The sequence below is a fragment of the Rhinopithecus bieti genome, unplaced genomic scaffold (genome assembly GCF_001698545.2).
Source record: "Rhinopithecus bieti isolate Rb0 unplaced genomic scaffold, ASM169854v2 scaffold_9996, whole genome shotgun sequence".
In the NCBI taxonomy this organism is placed as follows: domain Eukaryota; kingdom Metazoa; phylum Chordata; class Mammalia; order Primates; family Cercopithecidae; genus Rhinopithecus; species Rhinopithecus bieti.
This window is the reverse complement of record NW_016806973.1, coordinates 2710275-2730145: the sequence shown is the minus strand read 5'-3', so window position 1 is coordinate 2730145 and position 19871 is coordinate 2710275. Positions and strand designations below refer to the sequence as shown.

General features: G+C 38.7%; 1 protein-coding gene across 1 annotated transcript in view; it reads left to right on the top strand.

Moving 5' to 3' along the window:
- NEIL3 (nei like DNA glycosylase 3) overlaps positions 1 to 18859 on the top strand; it is a 55581-nt gene extending 36722 nt beyond the window's left edge. Inside the window, exons 7-10 of the mRNA XM_017879146.1 lie at positions 8008 to 8177; positions 9943 to 10363; positions 16785 to 16935; positions 18564 to 18859. Coding sequence (XP_017734635.1) covers positions 8008 to 8177; positions 9943 to 10363; positions 16785 to 16935; positions 18564 to 18746 — 925 coding nt within the window. The 3' untranslated portion in view covers positions 18747 to 18859. The remainder of the gene's footprint in view (positions 1 to 8007; positions 8178 to 9942; positions 10364 to 16784; positions 16936 to 18563) is intronic.
- Positions 18860 to 19871: the final 1012 nt, after the last annotated feature.

The following is a 19871-nucleotide window of genomic DNA, read 5'->3' as shown; positions in this document are numbered from 1 at the left end:
TAATATACACTTATGTTTTTTTAATTTTTTATGAACATTCATACTTTTTTTATGAACAAGAACTTTCATAATTTTTTATGAACAGGAACTTTTTTTATAATATAGGTATACATTTATTTGACCAAATAAATAGATACTGCATTGAACACAATAGCTGGCAGATAGAAGACCTTCAATATATGTCTACTGAATAAATGATTAATGTTCTGTATTGGTTTTCTACGAATTGATATCTTTTGAGATTTAAAAAATTATCAAATAATTATTTATCATATAAATACTTGTCAATGTCAAAGGTTTTTTTGAAACTAGATTTCAAAGACCCCACAATTCCCCAAAAGAGACCTATGAGTTAGGGAAGGCTGTGCTCAAAATGTTCTGGGCCTTGTAATCCCTCTTCCCTCCTGACCTGATTCTGTTTTCTGCATTGGCACTCAGCTTGGAACTTTATTTGATAAACCAACTATACACTGTGAAATAAATGTTTACATATTTTAAAAAGCTTGAAAACCGGGACAATTTGCCCTGTTCCTAGATTTTTTTTGTGAATAAGTACATCCCATTTATTTTCTGGATGAGTATTTGAACCTTTTTTATGTTGACTAAATTTTCTCATTTTAATGTAAAGTCATTTTAAGTTAAGCTGAAGAAGTCTGAAAAGGCCGCTACCAATTATTTAAATCCTCCTGTTTCTTCTGTCTCTGAAAGCTTCCTGAACTCCTCATGCAGTCCTCCCCCAATTTTCCAGTTTCCACTGATCGTATCACACTTTAAATACTGATACTATTTATTGTTGGGTTTTGTTTGTTTGTTTGTTTTGAGTCGGAGTTTCAGAGTCTCGCTCTCGTCACCCAGGCTGGAATACAGTGGCGCGATCTCGGCTCACTGCAGCCTCTGCCTCCCGGGTTCAAGTGATTCTCCTGCTTCAGCCTCCCTAGTAGCTGGGATTACAGGCACCCACTACCATGCCCAGCTAATTTTTGTATTTTTAGTAGAGACAGGGTTTTGCCATGTTGGCCAAGCTGGTCTCAAATCCCTGAGCTCAAGTGATCCACCTGCCTTGGCCTCCCAAAGTGCTGGTCCGTGTGAGCCACCATGCCCCGCCTATTGTTGGTGCTTAATTATTTGCTAGCTAATATAATTTATGTATGTGAGTATTATTTCCTTTAAAGAAAACGGAGGAGGTAGTCTTTACCTTTCATTAGAGACTTTAAATTTTTTTAAATTGTTATTTACTTTATTTATTAGGGCCTACTATGCGCCAGGTACTGGGAATACACAGACAGAAGAGAACACAGCCTCTCAAAGTGCTCAAGGGCTCATGTGAGAAGTAAATGGTAAATAGACAAAGCACCGTGATGGAATTGCTGTAAAGGGACTTGTTTATCCTAAGAGGAATGGAAGTATGGAGGAAGAAACACTTAAGTCTACCTAGGAAGGACAAGGAAGTCTTTCTGAAAGAGGCAGTCTTTGAGTTTAGTATAGAAAGAAATAGTAATTCATCAAAGACAAGAGGTAGGAAAAGGATTTTCTGAAAGACGAAACAGCACATGGGAAAGTATACAGGGAAAACATTTGGAAAGCCACCCACAGGGAGGATATTTTCTTCCTTCAGGAGCACATATTCAGGTCTCTAAAAACCATCTAGTTTGGAAATGTGGCGGTAGTTGCTTGCCAGTCAATGAAAATTTAGTGCTGTCTGCAAACCACTCTTTAAGCACGTGTAATCTTGCAGAAATTTTTGAGGGCATGGAGCAGTTAGAAGGCACTTGAGAGACCTAAGAAAACCTGTGATGGGTTAGTCTTGGTAGGATAAACTTGTTCAGGGGAAAATCTGATTGTGTAGTTGTCATGTTTAAAACATAATTTGAAGGTCTTGACTACAGTGAAACCCACCTCAATGTCTCATAAACAAAAATGGCAATTTATGGGTCATGTAGCCAAAATGAATATTGGAGTAATTCACAGAATTAATAGAAAAGCCGTAGGGACCGGAGCCTCGGAGGCTGGAACCCATGAAGGTGACCTTGGCTCTCCACAGACAGAACAAGTAGAGAAAACGTGGGTCTAAGCTGCTTCCTGTTTAAGCCCCTTATCGCAAGCTTCATGATAATAAATTATTTCTGGTTTCAGCAAAAGAACTATATTCTTGAGGGCTTCTGGGAAGTTTTGGTGCTCCAAGAATAAGGATTCAAAGTAGACTGAATGAAATAGCAATCATATATTGATTAAAATAGAAGGTGGACAGCAGCTTTTTATTCAAGCCTTTAAATGCCACTTTATTTTGCATAACTTCCTTTTTAGTTTTATTAACATTTATATTGCTATTTTTTATAAAAAATCTACTTTGTTTAGACAAAGAAAAATCAATTGCTTCCCATGCCAGGAACTTGTTTCCATTGAGAAATGCAGAGATACCTTAGAGCAGGGGTCTCCAACCCCCAGGTCACAGACCGGTACTGGTACCAGTACATTAGCGCATGAGCTCCGCCTTGTGTCAGATCAGTGGGGGCCTTGGATTCTCATAGCAGCGTGAAACCTATTGTGAACTGTGCGTGCGAGGGATCTAGGTGCCAAGCTCCTAAGCCTGCTGATCTCCCCCACACCCCACCCAAGCCCACCACGCCGATGGAAAGATTGTCTTCCACAAAACCAGTCCCTTGTGCCAAAAGAGTTGGCAACCGCTGCCTTAGAGGCAGTGCCATTCCCTACTTGTGTTTTATGCCCCTCCCCATTTCCCACCCTAGGGTAGTCTGAGATGATAGCTGAATCTGATAGTATTCACAATCACTGGGAATGCATGGAGGGAGGCAGAAAGGTCCAATGGAGAACCTTGCTGTTGCCTTAACTTTGATGATCAAAAGAAAAGGATCCCATTAAAGAGAGGTAGAAGAAACAGAGCTATAGGCTCAAAGATGGGAAGTGATGGGGAGAATTAAATTCAACTGAGTCAGCTGGCACGGTGACTCATGCCTGCAATTCCAACACTTTGGACAGCTGAGGCAGGAGGATCGCTGGAGGCCAGGAGTTCAAAACCAGCCTGGGCAACATAGCAAGACTCCATCTCTAAAAATAAAAATAAAATTAGCCACGCATGATGGTGCATGCCTGTTGTCCCACCTACTTGGGAGGCTGAGGCAGGAGGATCACCTGAGCCCAGGCGTTCGAGATCACAGTGAGTTATAATCACTCCACTGCACTCCTGTCTTTAAAAAGATTAAAATTTTAAAAATTTAAAAATAATTCAGCTGAGTTAGAGAGGGTGAGGCTTGAAGAAGGCTATTTTATTGGACCTCTGGGAAATAGGTGATTTTCAAGAAAGCAGTTGTAATCGATATGTAGGGGCAAAATTTGTGCATTAAACCTATATTTATTGAATATTTATAGAGTACTGTATTCTGGTGGGAGGAGACCTTTTTAAGAAAAACTTGGCCGGGTGTGGTGGCTCATGCCTGTAATCTCAACACTTTGGGAGGTCAAGGTGGGTGGATCACCTGAGGTAAGGAGTTCCAGACCAGCCTGGCCAACATAGCAAAACCCCGTCTCTACTAAAAATATAAAAAATTAGCCAGACGTGGTAGCATGTGCCAGTGATTCCAGCTACTTGGGAGGCTGAGGCAGTAGTATCATTTGAATATAGGAAGTGGAGGTTGTAGTGAGCCGAGATCACGCCACTGCACTCCAGCCCGGGCAATAGATTGAGACTCTCCAAAAATAAAAGGCCGGGCACAGTGGCTCATGCCTATAATCCCAGCACTTTGGGAGGCCGAGGCGGGCAGATCACGAGGTCAAGAGATGGAGACTATCCTGGCCAACATGGAAAACCCCATCTCTACTAAAAATACAAAAATTAGCTGGGCGTGGTGGTGGGCGCCTCTAGTCCCAGCTACTTGGGAGGCTGAGGCAGGAGAATCACTTGAACTTGGGAGGGGGAGGTCGCAGTGAGCCGAGATCGCGCCACTGCACTCCAGCCTGGTGACACAGCAAGACTTCGTCTCGAAAAGAAAAGAAAAGAAAAGAAACTATCTCTACATACATGTATAAGACACGAGGCAATGATAAGTGGTGATTAGTGTTCTCAAGAGCATCAGCCACAGTAGCAGATAGTGACGGGAGAGGGCTCATTTTTGATAGGGTGGCAGATAAGTCCCTGGGGAGGACATTATTGAAAAGATCTGATGACTTGTAGCAATCTGAGGGTGGGAGAGAAAATTCAGATGGTAACCCAGAAAAAGCATGAAGCCTCTGAGTTGTTCAAGGAAGAGAAAGAGGGCGTGTATGACTGAACCAAGCAGAGGGAATGAGAGACAGAGGGAGCCTCTCTGCTTGGGAAGGACCCAGGAGCATGCAGAGTCAGCTTGACCAAGGAAAGATTCTGAGTAGAATGGGGAACCTTTGGAAGATTTTGAAAGGGCGTGAAATAGCTGACTTACGTTCGAAAAGATTAATCACTCTGGCAACTGTTGCCAGTACTTTGAGCTGGGAAGCCACTGGGAGATTTTGAGCAGGAGGGCAACATGAATTGACTTGGGTTTTCTGAGGATGATTTGGCCTGCTGTGTGGATTAGTGACTGTAGTGGAAGCAGAGTGAAGCGGCAGCATTGAGGACTCTCAACAGTAGTGCAGGTGGTAAATGCTGGTGACAGGGACGAGAGAGGAGGTGGTGGGGAAAAAAAGGTTGAATTTAGGATAACTTTGGAAGTTGAGGTACGGTTAAGGCCAGAAACTTGTATAATTTAAGGGGCCTTATTTATGAAAAATAATAAAAAATTATGACTACAACGTTAGGTCCTAATGTGAATATTTAGAATAAGAAATCACAACAAATTATATTTTTTAAACACCACAAACATCAGAAAAATGAGATATTATTAGTTCACTGCCTGACGCAGCTGTGTAATTGTGTTCCTTCATGTTTTTGGCTGCAAACTCCTTGATTGCCTTTTCATATGACCACCAACAATATCATTACATCTTTTATTATGACTAGATGAGAAAACTTTGAGCTTCACAATTGGCTGTTGATAGTGACACATCTCCAGCTTCTTGTATCTTTTCTTTAAACAGTACTTCTTCTCTGTAAGGAAACCCTGAGAGCGATGCCTTTCAAACTTTAGGGTGTACCAGCATTTTCTGAAGGGCTTGTGAAAACACGGATTGCCGGGCCCCACCCCCAGAGCTGGGAATTCAGTGGGACCCAGGAGGGGCCTGAGAATCTGCATGTCTAACACGTTCCCACATGGTGCCCGTGCTGCTGGCCTGAGGACTTGACTTGGAGAACCCCAGCCCTTTGATCTTCCTCAGGTGCCTCAGGTCCCCCCCTCTGCCAGGTTGTTTCTGAGTTAGGGTGGGAGGTATTAGGGGTAGAGTGGCCTGGCAATCTGGATTACGGTGGCCTGTGGGCACGGAACGATGCAGTATCTCTTGTTCAGGCCCTTCTCCTCAAGCTTCAGGGCAAAGTCTGAGGTCACCAGGGCAATATTGTCCCTGGGCACTGAGCAGATGTGAGGTGACGCTGGCAGCATCCAGGCCCTGGGACTACCGCTGCCTGCAATCCTCTGAGTCCCCAGCATGCGGTTGAGTTACGGCTCCCATTCCCCATGGTGCCCACCCCAGTCCGCAGAGGACACATCAAGCCATGGAAAGTTAAACTTTTTTTTTGCTTCATGTAAGGTTGCATCTGTAACAGATCCCACAGGATTTGCTGATGGACTGGAAGTGGGGTGTGAGGAAAGGAATTGTTAAGGATGACTTCTAGGTCTGGGCCTGATGAACTGAGTGATGCTGATGCCATTTCCTGACGCAAGATGGAATAGTAGAATTGCAGATTGGTGGGTCATGAATTTTATGTGTATTTATTTCCACTGGCTGCCATCATAAATTATGACCTTGGTAGCTTAAAGCAACAGAAATGCATTCGCTCAAACGTTGGATGCCAAAAGCTCAACATCAGTTTCATTGGACCAAAATTAAGGTGTGGGTAGGACTGTGCTCGCTCTGGAGGCACTGGGGGAATCATATTCCTTTCCTCTTCTCACTTCCGGTGCTGCCGGCATTCTTTCCTGTGCGGCTACATCACTGCACCTTCTGCCTCTGTGGTCTTCTTGCCTTCTCTTCAGTGTGTGTCAAGTCTCCCCCAGCCTCTCTCTTATAAAGACACTTGTGATTGGGTTAAGGGGCCACCAGCTAATCCAAAATAACCTCTCTATGTCAAGATCCTTAATTACACCTGCAAAACCCTCCTTCTTTATAAAGTAACATTTATAGATTCCTGGAATTGTGCCCTATGTCTTTGGGAGGCCATTATTCATCCTACTACAACACATGGAGTTTGAGATTCTTCTTACACGTTCAAGTGGAGATTAGGAAGAATTTATGATGAGTGATTAAGAAATGGAGCAGTAAGAAGAGGAAAGAAGGTTTCCAAAGCCTCCATATGTAACAATAAAATTCTCCTTATGATCAAGGAAACTTACAAGACAGAAGAAAATGAAAATAGGGAAAAGTTGGAGCATGTGGAAAATGTAAAAGTCATTTAATTGTGTTTAATTACAGATAAATGCATCATGCTGCCTTTCAAAGTAAGTTAGTAGAGGACAGAGATTAGGTCAAGTAAACAAATTCTGTAGAAGATCTGATGTTCCATAGGGATAATAAATACTGAGTGGCATTAAAAGTCATGGTAAGTAAAGATAAAAGAATCCTAATGAGATGTATCTTACTTTCAGATTTTCTTATTCTATTTATTATTTTACCAGACACACCTGAATTTTAAAACTAGTGTAATTATATGTAAGGAACAAAATGTCACAGGAGACAAGGTTACTTTTGAAAGGCAAAGAACTCATGTTCTGAAATGTAAGATACACAGCCTTTACCTGGAAGAGCTTTTTTCGGTATTAATGTTTGGGATCATGAAGGGAATCCGTGATACTGCCATGGTTGCTTAACCATGTGACATGCTCTATATCCAGACCTATAGCTAGCTGTGCATTAGAGAGTAGGACTATGTCACAGTCGTATAAAGGCATTTTGTCTAAAAATACATGTTCAATGAAGGACTTCAGATGGAGAATCATGATTTATGTTTGTGGCCAAAATCAGGGTTTTATTGTTTGCTTGCTAATCTAATAATTGGCTATCCACCATGACACAGTTTTACATGAAGGGAAATAACACAAAGAGATATGTTTTTTCATCATTATGAATTAATGAATTTACATAGTGCTCAGCAGATACTGTAGAGAAATTCTAGAGTTTCCTGAGTTTTCTGTGCACATGAAGTAAATATAAAACTTTCACGTCTTTCAATCCTCTAATTTGTGCATAGGTGTGTTTTCCCATAATTTAATTGAATAAAGGTATTTTCATTTTGTTTGGGAAAAAGTACCAATTGCTTAAAATATTATTTGAGAAATACTTCCTAATGTGATATCAAATATTTTTAGTTGGTTAAAAAAAAACTACTCAATTATTTGACTCTAAATAACTTTTATTTGATGTTTCTCACTTTAACAACAATTAGTGGGGTCCAGGTAAAAACATTTTACTCTGGACAGCTGCAGTGGCTCACGCCTTAATCCCAGCACTTTGGAAGGCTGAGGCAGGAAGATTATTTGAGGCCAGGAGTTCGAGACCAGCCTAGGCAACATAGCATTCCATCTCTACTAAAAATTTAAAAATTAGCCAAGCATGCTAATGTGCACCTGTAGTCCTAGCTACTCAGGAGATTCAGGTACGAGGATTGTTTGAGTCCAGGAGTTCAAGGCTGCAGTGAACTGTAATGGTGCCACTGTACTGCAGCCTGGATGACAGAGCAAGACCCCATCTCTACAAAAAAAAAAAAAAAAAAAGAGAGAGACTCTAAGATACAGTTCTAACTTCTAAGCAATAATAAAGATATAGCATTGGGGTATGAATGGTTCTGTAATCATTTCTTAAATACCCAGACAAGAACAAGGCAATAATAACAATGTTAATGATTAATTTTAAATATTATTTATATAGCAGGCTACCGACTAGAAATACTATGATCAGTTGGACATCTGGCAGGGTGGATCATGTTATGGACTCTGTGGCTCGGAAGTCTGAAGAGCAGTGGACCTGTGTGTTGTGTACTTTAATCAATAAGCCCTCTTCTAAGGCATGTGATGCTTGCTTGACCTCAAGGCCTATTGGTAAGACTCAGTTTTGATTTTGAGTTTGTTACATTTCTAAGAGGGTTAATTATACAAAGTCAGGAATATATCTTGCTCCATCTTGATATTCCATAAGTAAATAAAATGTCTTTCTCAAAGGTTTAAAGGAATTGCCAGTTTTTACATGTAAACCATGCTAATATTCTGTTGAGTAATTTTTTTTTTTTTTTAACAGGGAGGGAAAGCATGTTTGTGCTATAACAGTATGTGCCTTTGTATCTCAAAAAAACAGAGATGATCACATCTGTTCTCTACTGTTTCTAATGAATTATTCAATAAAGCTTTGTTTTATGCAGATTTCAGCAACTTTCGAGTTTGTTATTCAGTGCAAGTGTTTCATAAATTGAAAGGAAGGGTTTCTGTAAGAATATCTTTGCAGGTGGAATAGAAAAATGCTGAATTTTTTATCTTTTGTATCCCTTCTACCCTTGTTATTAAAATCTTTACCCAGACAATTGTACTGATTTCATTGAAATCTTTCAAAATAACTCTTTATAGCTCACGATTTCATGCGTTTAGAGCATGTAAAACCTCAGAGGAAACCTGTGATTAAGAGCCATCTCATTGCTGCAGCTTCTATTGTGTTCTTAAAATGTTATTTCTTTCTTCAATTAGAGATGAGAAAGTTCATTCCTGACTTATGCACCCCCGCATTGTGTCAGCTGTCATATTGTGGTTTGTTCCCTGGGCCGGAAAGGCAGACATCACCCCTTGCGTAGCTTTGCTGTGCTGCATCTCCTATTTCTACCCCTCCTTCTTCAGTATCCTTCAACAGAGACAGAGCCCATGGAAAAACACAATCTTAGGTTGCCACATTGATTTCAACATTCTGAAATGCATTTATATGTCTCATTAACTGTTTTCTTGTGAATGTTTCTGAGTCAGAAGACATCTTAATGAAAATATAGAATGTATTCTAGTACATATTCCAAAATCCTAGGATACTCTGTTGAAACATTGTATTTAATAGATGTTAAGTCTGGCCCGGTGCGGTGGCTCACGCTTGTAATCCCAGCACTTTAGGAGGCCGAGGCAGGCGGATCACAAGGTCAGGAGATTGAGACCATTCTGGCTACCACGTGAAACACCGTCTGTACTAAAACTACAAAAAATTAGCTGGGTGTGGTGGCGGGCACCTGTAATCCCAGCTACTTGGGAGGCTGAGGCAGGAGAATGACGTGAACCCAGGAGGCGGAGCTTGCAGTGAGCCAAGATCATGCCACTGCACTCCAGCCTGGGCAAGAGAGCAAGACTCCATTTAAAAAAAAAATAGATATGAAGTCTTTGTAATTCATCTTTACTTGTTTTAAATAAGCCTTTCACATTGTCTTGTCTTTCCTTGTCATTCCTGGTAGTCTAGAAACAGGTCTCTAACTGCTGACCTAATGCTTTATACGATATCATCTCTTAATTACCACTTGTTAATACTTTGCCTAATATTAGCAAAACTGATAGCTGAATCACCTTTAAATGCTTAAACATAATAAAAAGCAAATATAAATCTGTGTTAAACCCATGTCAGGGTTTCTGTAAGTCAAAATTTTGCATTTTACATAATATTTCATTTCCTAGCCAGAAGATGATTAATTCTGACTTGTTTGGGCCAACTTTGTGTTATTAGTTCTATATATTAGTTCACTGTAATAAAGTGAAGTAAATTTTTTAATCAAATAAAAAGATGTTTCACATAATCAGTATGTTATATTTATAGGACTATTGCAGAATTACTTATCTCTCCTTCCAGATTCAGTGCTCAAGAATGAAGAAAATTCTACTGTCTTTAGCCACTTAATGAAGTACCCGTGTAATACTTTTCGAAAACCTCATACAGAAGTCAAGATCAACAGAAAAACTGCATTTGGAACTACAACTCTTGTCTTGACTGATTTTAGCAATAAATCCAGTACTCTGGAAATAAAAAAAAAGCAAAACCAGACACTAGATGAAGAGTTTCAGAACTCTCCTCCTACTAATGTCTGTTTGAAAGATACACAGAACCCCTCCAAGAAGAGAACAAACAATATAACTCAACTATCCAGCAAAGTAAACATATCACCTACAATCAGTTCAGAATCTAAATTATTCAGTCCAGCACATAAAAAACTGAAAACAGCCCACTGCTCATCACCAGATCTTAAAAGCTGCAACCCTGGATATTCTAGCAGGTATGATGCTTTTAACCTTGGTCTTTAAGATAATTGCTTTTTTTTTTTTTTTTTTTAAGACGAGGTCTCACTGTCACCTAGGCTACAGTGCAGTGGTGTGATCTCAGCTCACTGCAACCTCTGCCTCCTGCATTCAAGCCATTCTCCTGCCTCAGCCTCCCAAGTAGCTGAGATTACAGGTGCCCATCACACCTGACTAATTTTTGTATTTTCAGTAGAGATGGGGTTTTACCATGTTGGCCAGACTGGTCTCAATCCCCTGATCTCAAGTTATCCACCCACCTCAGCCTCTCAAGGTGCTGGGATTACAGACATGAGCCACCATGCCCGGCTGGTTGCATTAAGTTTTAAGAGGACAGAAATTGTCCCTTGCTAAGGAAGTTGAATTACTTTTGGTAACATGAATCAAACCCTAAAAGACTATTATAGTAGTCTGCCTCCTTTCCTTTCTCTAGATTATATTGTTAGAGAAGGGAAGGAAATAAAAAACATAATTTCCTACATGTATAAAAAGTTGGGTTTTTTTTTCTGATAATAACCATACACATGATCAATACAGAATATTTGGAAAATATTGTACAGTATAAAGAAAAATATTTGTCACCCATAATCATACTGCTTATCAATAACCAGTTAGGATTTTTTTATATTTCCTTCTTCCAAAAGGGGAACTATTTTTTATAAAAGTTTAGTTAGTATACTGTGTTCTAAAAGGAGGTATCTGAGATACCTCTAGTGACCTTTCTGTTAAAGAACGTGGATGGATCTCCAACAGTCATGCGAGATGGTGTTTATTTTATTTTGTTTTCTTCGTTGAGACAGCATTTCGCTCCTGTCACCCAGCTGGAGTGCAATGGCACAATCTCGGCTCACTGCCACAACACCTGGCTAATTTTTTTTTGTATTTTTAGTAGAGATGGGGTTTCGCCATGTTGGCCAGGCTGGTCTCGAACTCCTGACCTCAGATGATCTGCCCACCACAGCCTCCCAAAGTGCCGGGATTACAGGCATAAGCCACTCGGCCTGGCATTGCTCTTTATTTTAACTGAAAGTCCTGAAAAGCCTGCTTGCTACTTTGTATCTGAAATTGAAAAGTTGTAATTGTAACTAATAAATACTACCAGAGCAGATACGTTTTATGGGACTTCCAGCTACATGTCGAGGAGAACACCCTCATTTTTGTCGCCTGTGATACAGAAATGTGAATACATAATGTCATCCTCTCTTTTCCTTAATGATTATTGGCAGTTCCTGAAACAATTTTCTATTGACCCTCCTTCCCCCTTTATCTGTCCCTCCCAGTCCCTTTATCTGAAATTCCTAACTATGGCAACCCGATGTTACATCTCCAACAGAGACACATTTCTCCACTGTTTTCTTTTCTGAGCTGCTTTCTTTCTTCCTTCAGAAAGCAGCTGACATACATCCAGCATTTTTGAATAAGTGGAGAATTTATAACACATAAATGGAGGGTCGTCCTCCCATGTATGTCTTTTCTTGCCAGTGGGAGACAGGCAGAGAAACAGTTACAGTCATCCCTCAGTATCCTCGGGGGATTTGTTCCAGAACCCCCAGGATACCAAAATCTGCAGATGCTCAAGTCCCTGGTATGAAATGGCATAGTCCTTGCATATAACATATGCACACCTTTTCATATATTTAAATCATCTCTGCATTACTTCTTATAATACTGAATTCAATGTAAAGGCTGTGTAAATAATTGTTATACTGTATTTTCTTTGTATAATTTTTTATTGTTTCATTTTTGTTATTTCTTGTTTCCAAATATTTTCGATCCAAGATTGGTTGAATTTGTGGATTGGGAACCTGCAGATGTGGAGGGGTGTACTTTGGTTGGGACCTAGAGTAATCTCAGGTGGAATTGTGAGATTCACTGGCTTTTCCTCTTATTAACTATGCCTTTACTGATGGATAGATGCCTCCTCTTGGCAGTGGGATGAGGGTCCATTTGGTGTAAATTCCTAGAGCAACCTGTAGGAATCCTTAAGCTTATTTCATAACAAATTCGGAGACAGTCTTTGCTCAATAGATGTATTTACTCCCAGTTTCCTATTCCAACTCTAGTTTTACCATCAGTTAATATTGATGATTTATCCTTGACTGGCTTTTTAAATGTTTTGTTCATAATCATTTAGGGCTTAACTTTTGTTCATGTGCTCACATTTGAATTAAGCTATGGGAGCTGAACTTTTAACCGACTGGATAAATCCACCACCTGTTCACTTTAACCGTAATTAATGCCTCATGATGGAAGTTCATGAAGGAGTTAATTAAGAATGTTTGAGTTGGGAGGCTGTCCTGGAGGAGAAAATCATTTCCAAACAGTCTTTTCTGTTCCGTGGCTTAAGTGGAAAGTAGAAGTGATCGTCTTAAAATATTGTGGCATTCGTTGTACCTAGATGAAATATCTTGGCCTATTTTTGTTCCCTTAGTGCTTTGTAGAAAATCTCAGACAATTTCACTAATGAATTAGGGATTTAAAAAAACATTAATGTAACCTTAAATTTAAATGATTTCTTCATAAGCCTTTAGTAATAGGATCATATGATCAATCACGGTGCACCGCATTCCTTAGAAATGCTGCAGCCCGTGTGTGTATTGAATATAAGAACACCAGGACTGAGACTCCACAATCAATCAAGATCAACTAGCAGAATAAATGTCAAGTGATGAAATAAATTCACCCAGCAGCCCTTCTGCACCCAGCTACTTTACACGGAATAAATTGCAAATTACTGTCATTTATTTCATTTTTCTCCTTGTCTGGCAGCTCTAGTGTTCATCTTGCGGACAACATGCCTAGCAGAAGCCCACAACATAATACTAGTAAAGCAGGTGGTCCATTCATAATTTATAGCCAGTTTATATTTTCTTTAATATTATATGATAATTACTTTGACTTTTGTTCTCTTAATTACAGTTCTCATTACCAGACAATCCATGCAGTGTTGATGAGGCATGTTTTCTGATTGGTCTTGAGATAGATGTGTATTCCATCCAGTTATTGGCTTATAAATTAGATGGTTGAACCCATTTTTAAACAGTTAAGAATAATTACTAGAAACAGTTTAAGTTGTCGATCCAATTGTTGTAAACACAGAGCAAAACACAGTGATGCATTTTCAAAAAATGCTTGTGTTTTAGAAGGGTGAAATGACAATAACAAAATCATTAATATTTTCTCACGTTTGCTGCCATCAGGGGTGTTGAAGATTTGTCTTTAATCACCAGGGCAGGTATGACACCATGTCCTTGTCTCTGGGTTTGCTTCTTGGAGTTTTCAGTCTAAGGATTTCAGAACCACCTGGGACATCCAGAATGAGGCATTTCACTTTTGTTTCAATCCTTGCAATAATCCTGTACGACAAAATCCACATTCAGTGAGACCGATTAATCCAAAAAATTCAGACAGTATTTTTATTATGATGAATCACCCTATCTATAAAATGAGTTAAACCAAGCTTGTCCAACCAAAGGCTTGTGGGCCAGTTGGCTTTGAATGCAGCCTGACACAAATTTGTAAACTTTCCTAAAACATGAGTTTTTTGTGTGATTTTTTTTTTTTTTTTACGTTCATCAGCTATCATTAGGGTTACTGTGTGGCATTGTTCTTAATTCTAATGACATGTACATGAGCAGACTATAGCCAGCAGGGCCAAATCCATCCCACCACCTGTTTGTGTAAAGCTTTATTTCCATTTGTTTAGATATTTTCTGTGACTGCTTTTCGTGATGACAAACTTAGACCATAAGACCAGCAAGCCTAAAATATGTTATCTGAAAAGGTTTGCCAGCCCCGATCTATTATATTAATAGATCGTTTATAACCCAGCGTTAATATTCAAAATGATGGTCATGATCACTAAAATGAATGATTCTGTATGCTACATTTAAGTAAGAAATCTGCTACATTTTAGAAAGTTTTTAAATGATCAAAACAAAGAGAGGAACTAAGGTGTCCTCAGTTAATCAGAACATTTAATTATCCTGGATAATGTTTTCTATCATAAAATTAAGATTAGCTGTGAATATTTAGAGCCAGCGTGATCACAGGTGACATCAGTATCTTGGTTACATTACTTCAGTGCTTCGTAACTTAATGTGCATACGAATCACCTGGAAATCCTGTTAACGTACAGATTCTGATTCTGCAAGCAATCTGGAGTAGTAGCTAACAAACTCCGGGTGATGCTGATGCTTCTGGTCAGTGGACCACACTCTGAGTACCAAGAAGTACCAAGATCGAACATGGCTTTTTTTTTTTTTTGAGACGGAGTCTTGCTCTGTCACCAGGCTGGAGTGCAATGGCACAATCTCAGCTTACTGCAACCTCTGCCTCCCGGGTTCAAGCAATTCTCCTGCCTCAGCCTCCTGAGTAGCTGGGATTACAGGCACACGCCACCACGCCCGGCTAATTTTGCGTCTTTAGTAGAGACGGGGTTTCACCATGTTGGCCAGGCTGGTCTTGAACTCTTGACCTCAGGTGATCCTCCCACCTCAGCCTCCCAAAATGCTGGGATTACAGGCGTGAGCCACTGCACCCAGCCTGTGGCCATGTTTTTTACTTAATTTTTAAAGAAAGAAATGGAGTGGAAGGCAGAAATGAAGGCAGAGAGATGACATTTGGGCCTCTCCTTTCTACTTTAATCCTGCCTTCTACCTTGGCCCTTCTCCCCAGAAAAACCTTAAAATAGAGAATCTAACCCTCTCCCTGGATATGTGGAACCCTGGAGCTCTCTAGGTTGAAACAAGTAGGTTAGAAAATGTTCAACTGTTATCCAAAACAGCCACCTCTAAAATGATATATAAAACTGTTTTATGTCCACACGATTTTAGTTAAGAATGCACCATTTCATTAATTTTGTTAATATTCTTAATCTTTTCTCCTTTAATTTTAAGCATTGTTTATGAACCACTTGCTTTAATTGTGAAATCTGTTGACTTCTCTGCAACTGTCCAGATATCTGGCTTCTCTTGAAGTTAAATTTTGGAGGAGATTGGTGAACTGAAAAGTTGTGGAAAAGAGAAGTCCTTTGCCTCTCAGCTTTCCTATTTCTGATTTGGTATTACCCATGACTCTAAAATACAACCACCACCCCTCTACCCTGAAAAAGGTACCATCAAAATAGTTGCTGGTGAAGTATTTAATTATAACCATGTATTTAGCAATGCCTACAGCTGCTCTTCTTTTACAAATGGCTATTGAAGAAACCTTCAAAAATTGCCCTCAGAATGTTTGAGTTCATCCCAGCAAACATTTTCAAAGCAGTATATTTAAGCATATTATATAAACGAATTTCAGTCAATTTCATCACAAATAAAAGATTGCATTCTCTGAACATTTCAGTTAGATATAATGTATTCAGGCATCATAGAAACAAGTGTATAAAAAATGCAGTTTAGGAAGCAAGGAAAAAGAGAAATCACCTTTGATTTTAAGTATTTTAACAATTATTTAAGAATGATATTTTGTTCTTTAGATATTTACCAAAAGGTGAGAATGGATTAACTGTTTTATCATTAAAAGTTTTAAAAAATAGGAATATTAAGAGGGGATTTCTGGTTTTAATGAATGTGAACACTTTCTCTTCAACCAGTTTATTAAAAAACTAATTCTCATAAAGGCATCATTAAAATATGCACAACATAGAAAATTTAAATAAGCTTCTTTTCAAAAAGAAAATTCTGTTTATATAGCTACAGTACAAGGCCAGCTTCTAGCCTGTGTACACTGGGTATGAGGACAACCTCCAGATCCTCTTGATCCTAATTGTGGGGGAGAATAAAGCTTCCCTGCTAGCTTTACAAAATTCACATTTTTGCTCTCTGCCAGGCAGCCTGTTTCTTGCAAGAATATGATTGCGACTATTATAGTAGCCTTGATCAGAGAAAAGCATAGAAAATTGTCTTTAAAGTAGACAGCAGAGAGAGTGATTTCTATGGCCTTGTCAGAGCCATTGATGAGAGTTTGCTACCGATGAGAAAATAATTAGAGAATATTGTGACTAGCCACTTTGGGGCCAGTGGGAATGGAGAACCTGGACTTGAGAATAGTTTAGAGGAAATAAAAGTGGCTACAGTGTAATACTGGGTAAGAAAAGAACTGAATATCAGAAATGAAAAATAAAATCTGATTTACTGGATGCACAATCCAGCTGCTGTTGTTCTTTAGAAATTTAAATTACGTGTTTTAGGTACATAGGTAACTTTGGAAATAAATCAGAATTACCTGGGAAAACAAAGAATAAAGACAGCATTTGCATAATGACCTAATGCTAATGTGGTCCAGTTTTTGATAAAATTTCTTTGTACAAGTGAAATTCTGACATGTGGGGGTAAAGTGGTGTGAATGGTCCTTTAGCACTCCTATGCGAGCTTACTTTGTAACCTGTCATTACAGTGAACGTCAAATTAATATGACAGATGGCCCTCGCTGCAGCAAACACAACCGCCTCTGCATTCTCCGAGTTGTGAGGAAGGATGGGGAAAACAAGGGCAGGCAGTTTTATGCCTGTCCTCTACCTAGAGAAGCACAATGTGGATTTTTTGAAGTATGTGTAAGATTTATCTAGCTTACTAAAATATAATTAAATGCTTTGGTTATTAATGTATAACAAATAGCAATACTTTCCTAGTTTTACCTTTTACCTTTTAATTTGAAATAACCATATTGGCATTCGGTCTAAAGCTTGAATGTTGAGTAACTTAAAATTCAGATGTTCAGCCAAAAGAAATTTAATAAAATAATAGCTATTATATTGTTAGAGTGTATCATATTTATGGTCACAAGTCTAGAAGTGTTGCCCTTAGCTTGTAAAGTTAGACACTGAGTGACTAGTAAATACTAGTAGTACATATGTGGCCAATAATCCAGGGTGAGAATTTGTTCTTCCTAACTTCAGTGCTACATCAAAACCTTTGCTTTATGCATTGGATAAAGGTTTATAAGAAAAACAACTTACATGCCTGGGATTTACAGTAACCTTATCAAATCCTACTTAACTACACTTGACCCAAAAAAGTGATGGCAGAATAGCAATTTAGCTATAGGTGATTCCTCATGCCTTCCCAGTCTGTGGATGTGTCCCTAAAGATGAACCTAAGATAGGAGATAAGAACCTCAGGTCCATTTAGTCAGTCTCACTTCCAGTATTCCTCAGTGTGAGCATCTCATCAGGCCGAGTGTGATTCTAATGGTCAGAGATAGATATTTTTTTCTGGTTACTCTTCATCTGAAATAGAACTGAAAAAAAGAAAATATTGATATGTTTCAGTGCTGGAGCAAAGATTTTCTGGTTGGACTTTTTGAAAAATCAAATGTCTGTCTTCAGTGTGATACTTCCTTAAGGAATTTCCCAGGGAAAATTGGATAGTGATCTTAGACCTCAGTCTCTGAACACCATGTGACTCTACCCTACAGAATTCACAGATTTCCTCCTCAAGAAGCTTTTACAGATGTAATGGGAAAATATTATTAGCAATATTCATGGTATTGCTAAAAATATAGCCTTTTTCATATCTCTCTTGAGGTCAAAATTAGTAAGAATAATATAATATCTGTCTAATTTAGTCTGGGTAAGTCTTTATTTGATTCTTTTCCTGAGGGAGTTTAATATTAAAATCATGACAAATCTTTGATCTTACAGGGTTTCTTCTTGTTGTTGTTTGGTTGCTTGGTTGATTTTTTTTTTTTTAGAGACAGGGTCTCACTACGTTGCCCAGGCTGGTTTCAAACTCTTGTGCTCAAGCTGTCCTCCCACCTCTGCCTCCCAAAGTGCTGGGTTTTATTAAAGGCATGAGCCACCACACCTCGCCTGATCTTACAGTTTTAACTGAAACAGACCTATGGCAGGGATATTGGTGATTACAGCAAGATTTTGGTAGTTTTCAATTATTCTTAATAAAGTGAAGAAACTTCTGTAAATATACCTTTAGACAAAGGGAAGCTCAGAATTACGGCCATTTTCTGCGTGATTCAAACAAATTTGTAAGAGACATGCTTCTTTTAGGATATAAACTTTTTTAAAGGCAACGACTAATGACATGTCTATTTTACAATGTCAAATTAATGATAACAGCAGTGAAGACTATATAGCACTAATCGCATGTGCCTAGGGTTAGGCTGTACATCATGATAACTTTTATATAAACTTGTAAAATTTACCTTTTTTTCCTGCAGTGGGCAGATTTGTCCTTCCCATTCTGCAACCATGGCAAACGTTCCATCATGAAAACAGTATTGAAGATTGGACCTAACAATGGAAAGAATTTTTTTGTGTGTCCTCTTGGGAAGGAAAAACAATGCAATTTTTTCCAGTGGGCAGAAAATGGGCCAGGAATGAAAATTATTCCTGGATGCTAATATCTGTAGATTCTCTGGCATTTAATCTCTTCAAACTGTGTGTAATGTTTGGTCCTCCTCTGTTTCACAGAAAAGTTGTAGAATACCTATGATACATTGAAAAGTTACTGCAATATTTGAGAACTGTTCTTTTTTTTTCCTTTCCATCTTTGGTGCCATCTTTCCGTCATTGGCTATGTGTTTTCTTTTTGCCTTGATGAATGTTCTATGTATTTCATGAGATACAGAGATTATTTCATTTAGGATGTGTATTTAATGCATTTAGTGATGACAATAAAGTGTTTTTAGTATGCTCTTAGTCTCTTGTAACTGTGGAGAAGCAGAGTTTTTTTTTTTTTTTTTAAGGAAAGGATTATGCAACACAATAAAATAAGATACTCTGTCTGTAGTAAATATATTTCTCATGTACAACCACTATTTATAATATATGATTAAAGAGATTTCTTGTTTTATTAAATAAAATTTAAGAAATAAGATCTTCTTTATGAACAAGTCTATTTTTAAAATTCTGTGCAACCAACATTAAGTTGCTGTTAGATGCTAGGGCTATGCCAAACCTTGTATGACTTCAAATTTGTGTTCTCATGTAAAGTGATGGGGACGCAGACTGTAAAAGTAACATCTAAGAAAAGAAGAACTTGGGTGTAGGTGTTTAAAAGAGAGGTTCATTTGTATTTTCTAATGCCCTCTCCCCTGCTTTTATTTACATTTTAGCACAGATCACAATGATTGTTCCCCTCAATAAAAGTCACTCGTAAGGTGTTTCTGCATGCTTGTACAAAAAAGTCCTTTCAGAGCTAGTTGAATCTTTTTTTTTTTTTAAAGGACAGCATGAAGGTGGCTTGAACCACTTTCCCATTCTATCACGTATTTTTTCATTCAGAGCTATAGAAGTTAATAGCATATGAAATTATTGGCAAAAACAAAACATATTTTATAGGACTCTACACTGAAAAGACAGGACCAACCTAGGATGAATGATCTTCACCCAAATTGCTCAACAGGACAGTGACTCTACAGATCAGGAGCTGGCCTGGACAGCTGACAGTCTTAGCTGCCGTGATGTGAAGTACGTAGGGAGTACATTAAGAAGGAAACTGCAAGCTAATTGCGCAATAAACAGGA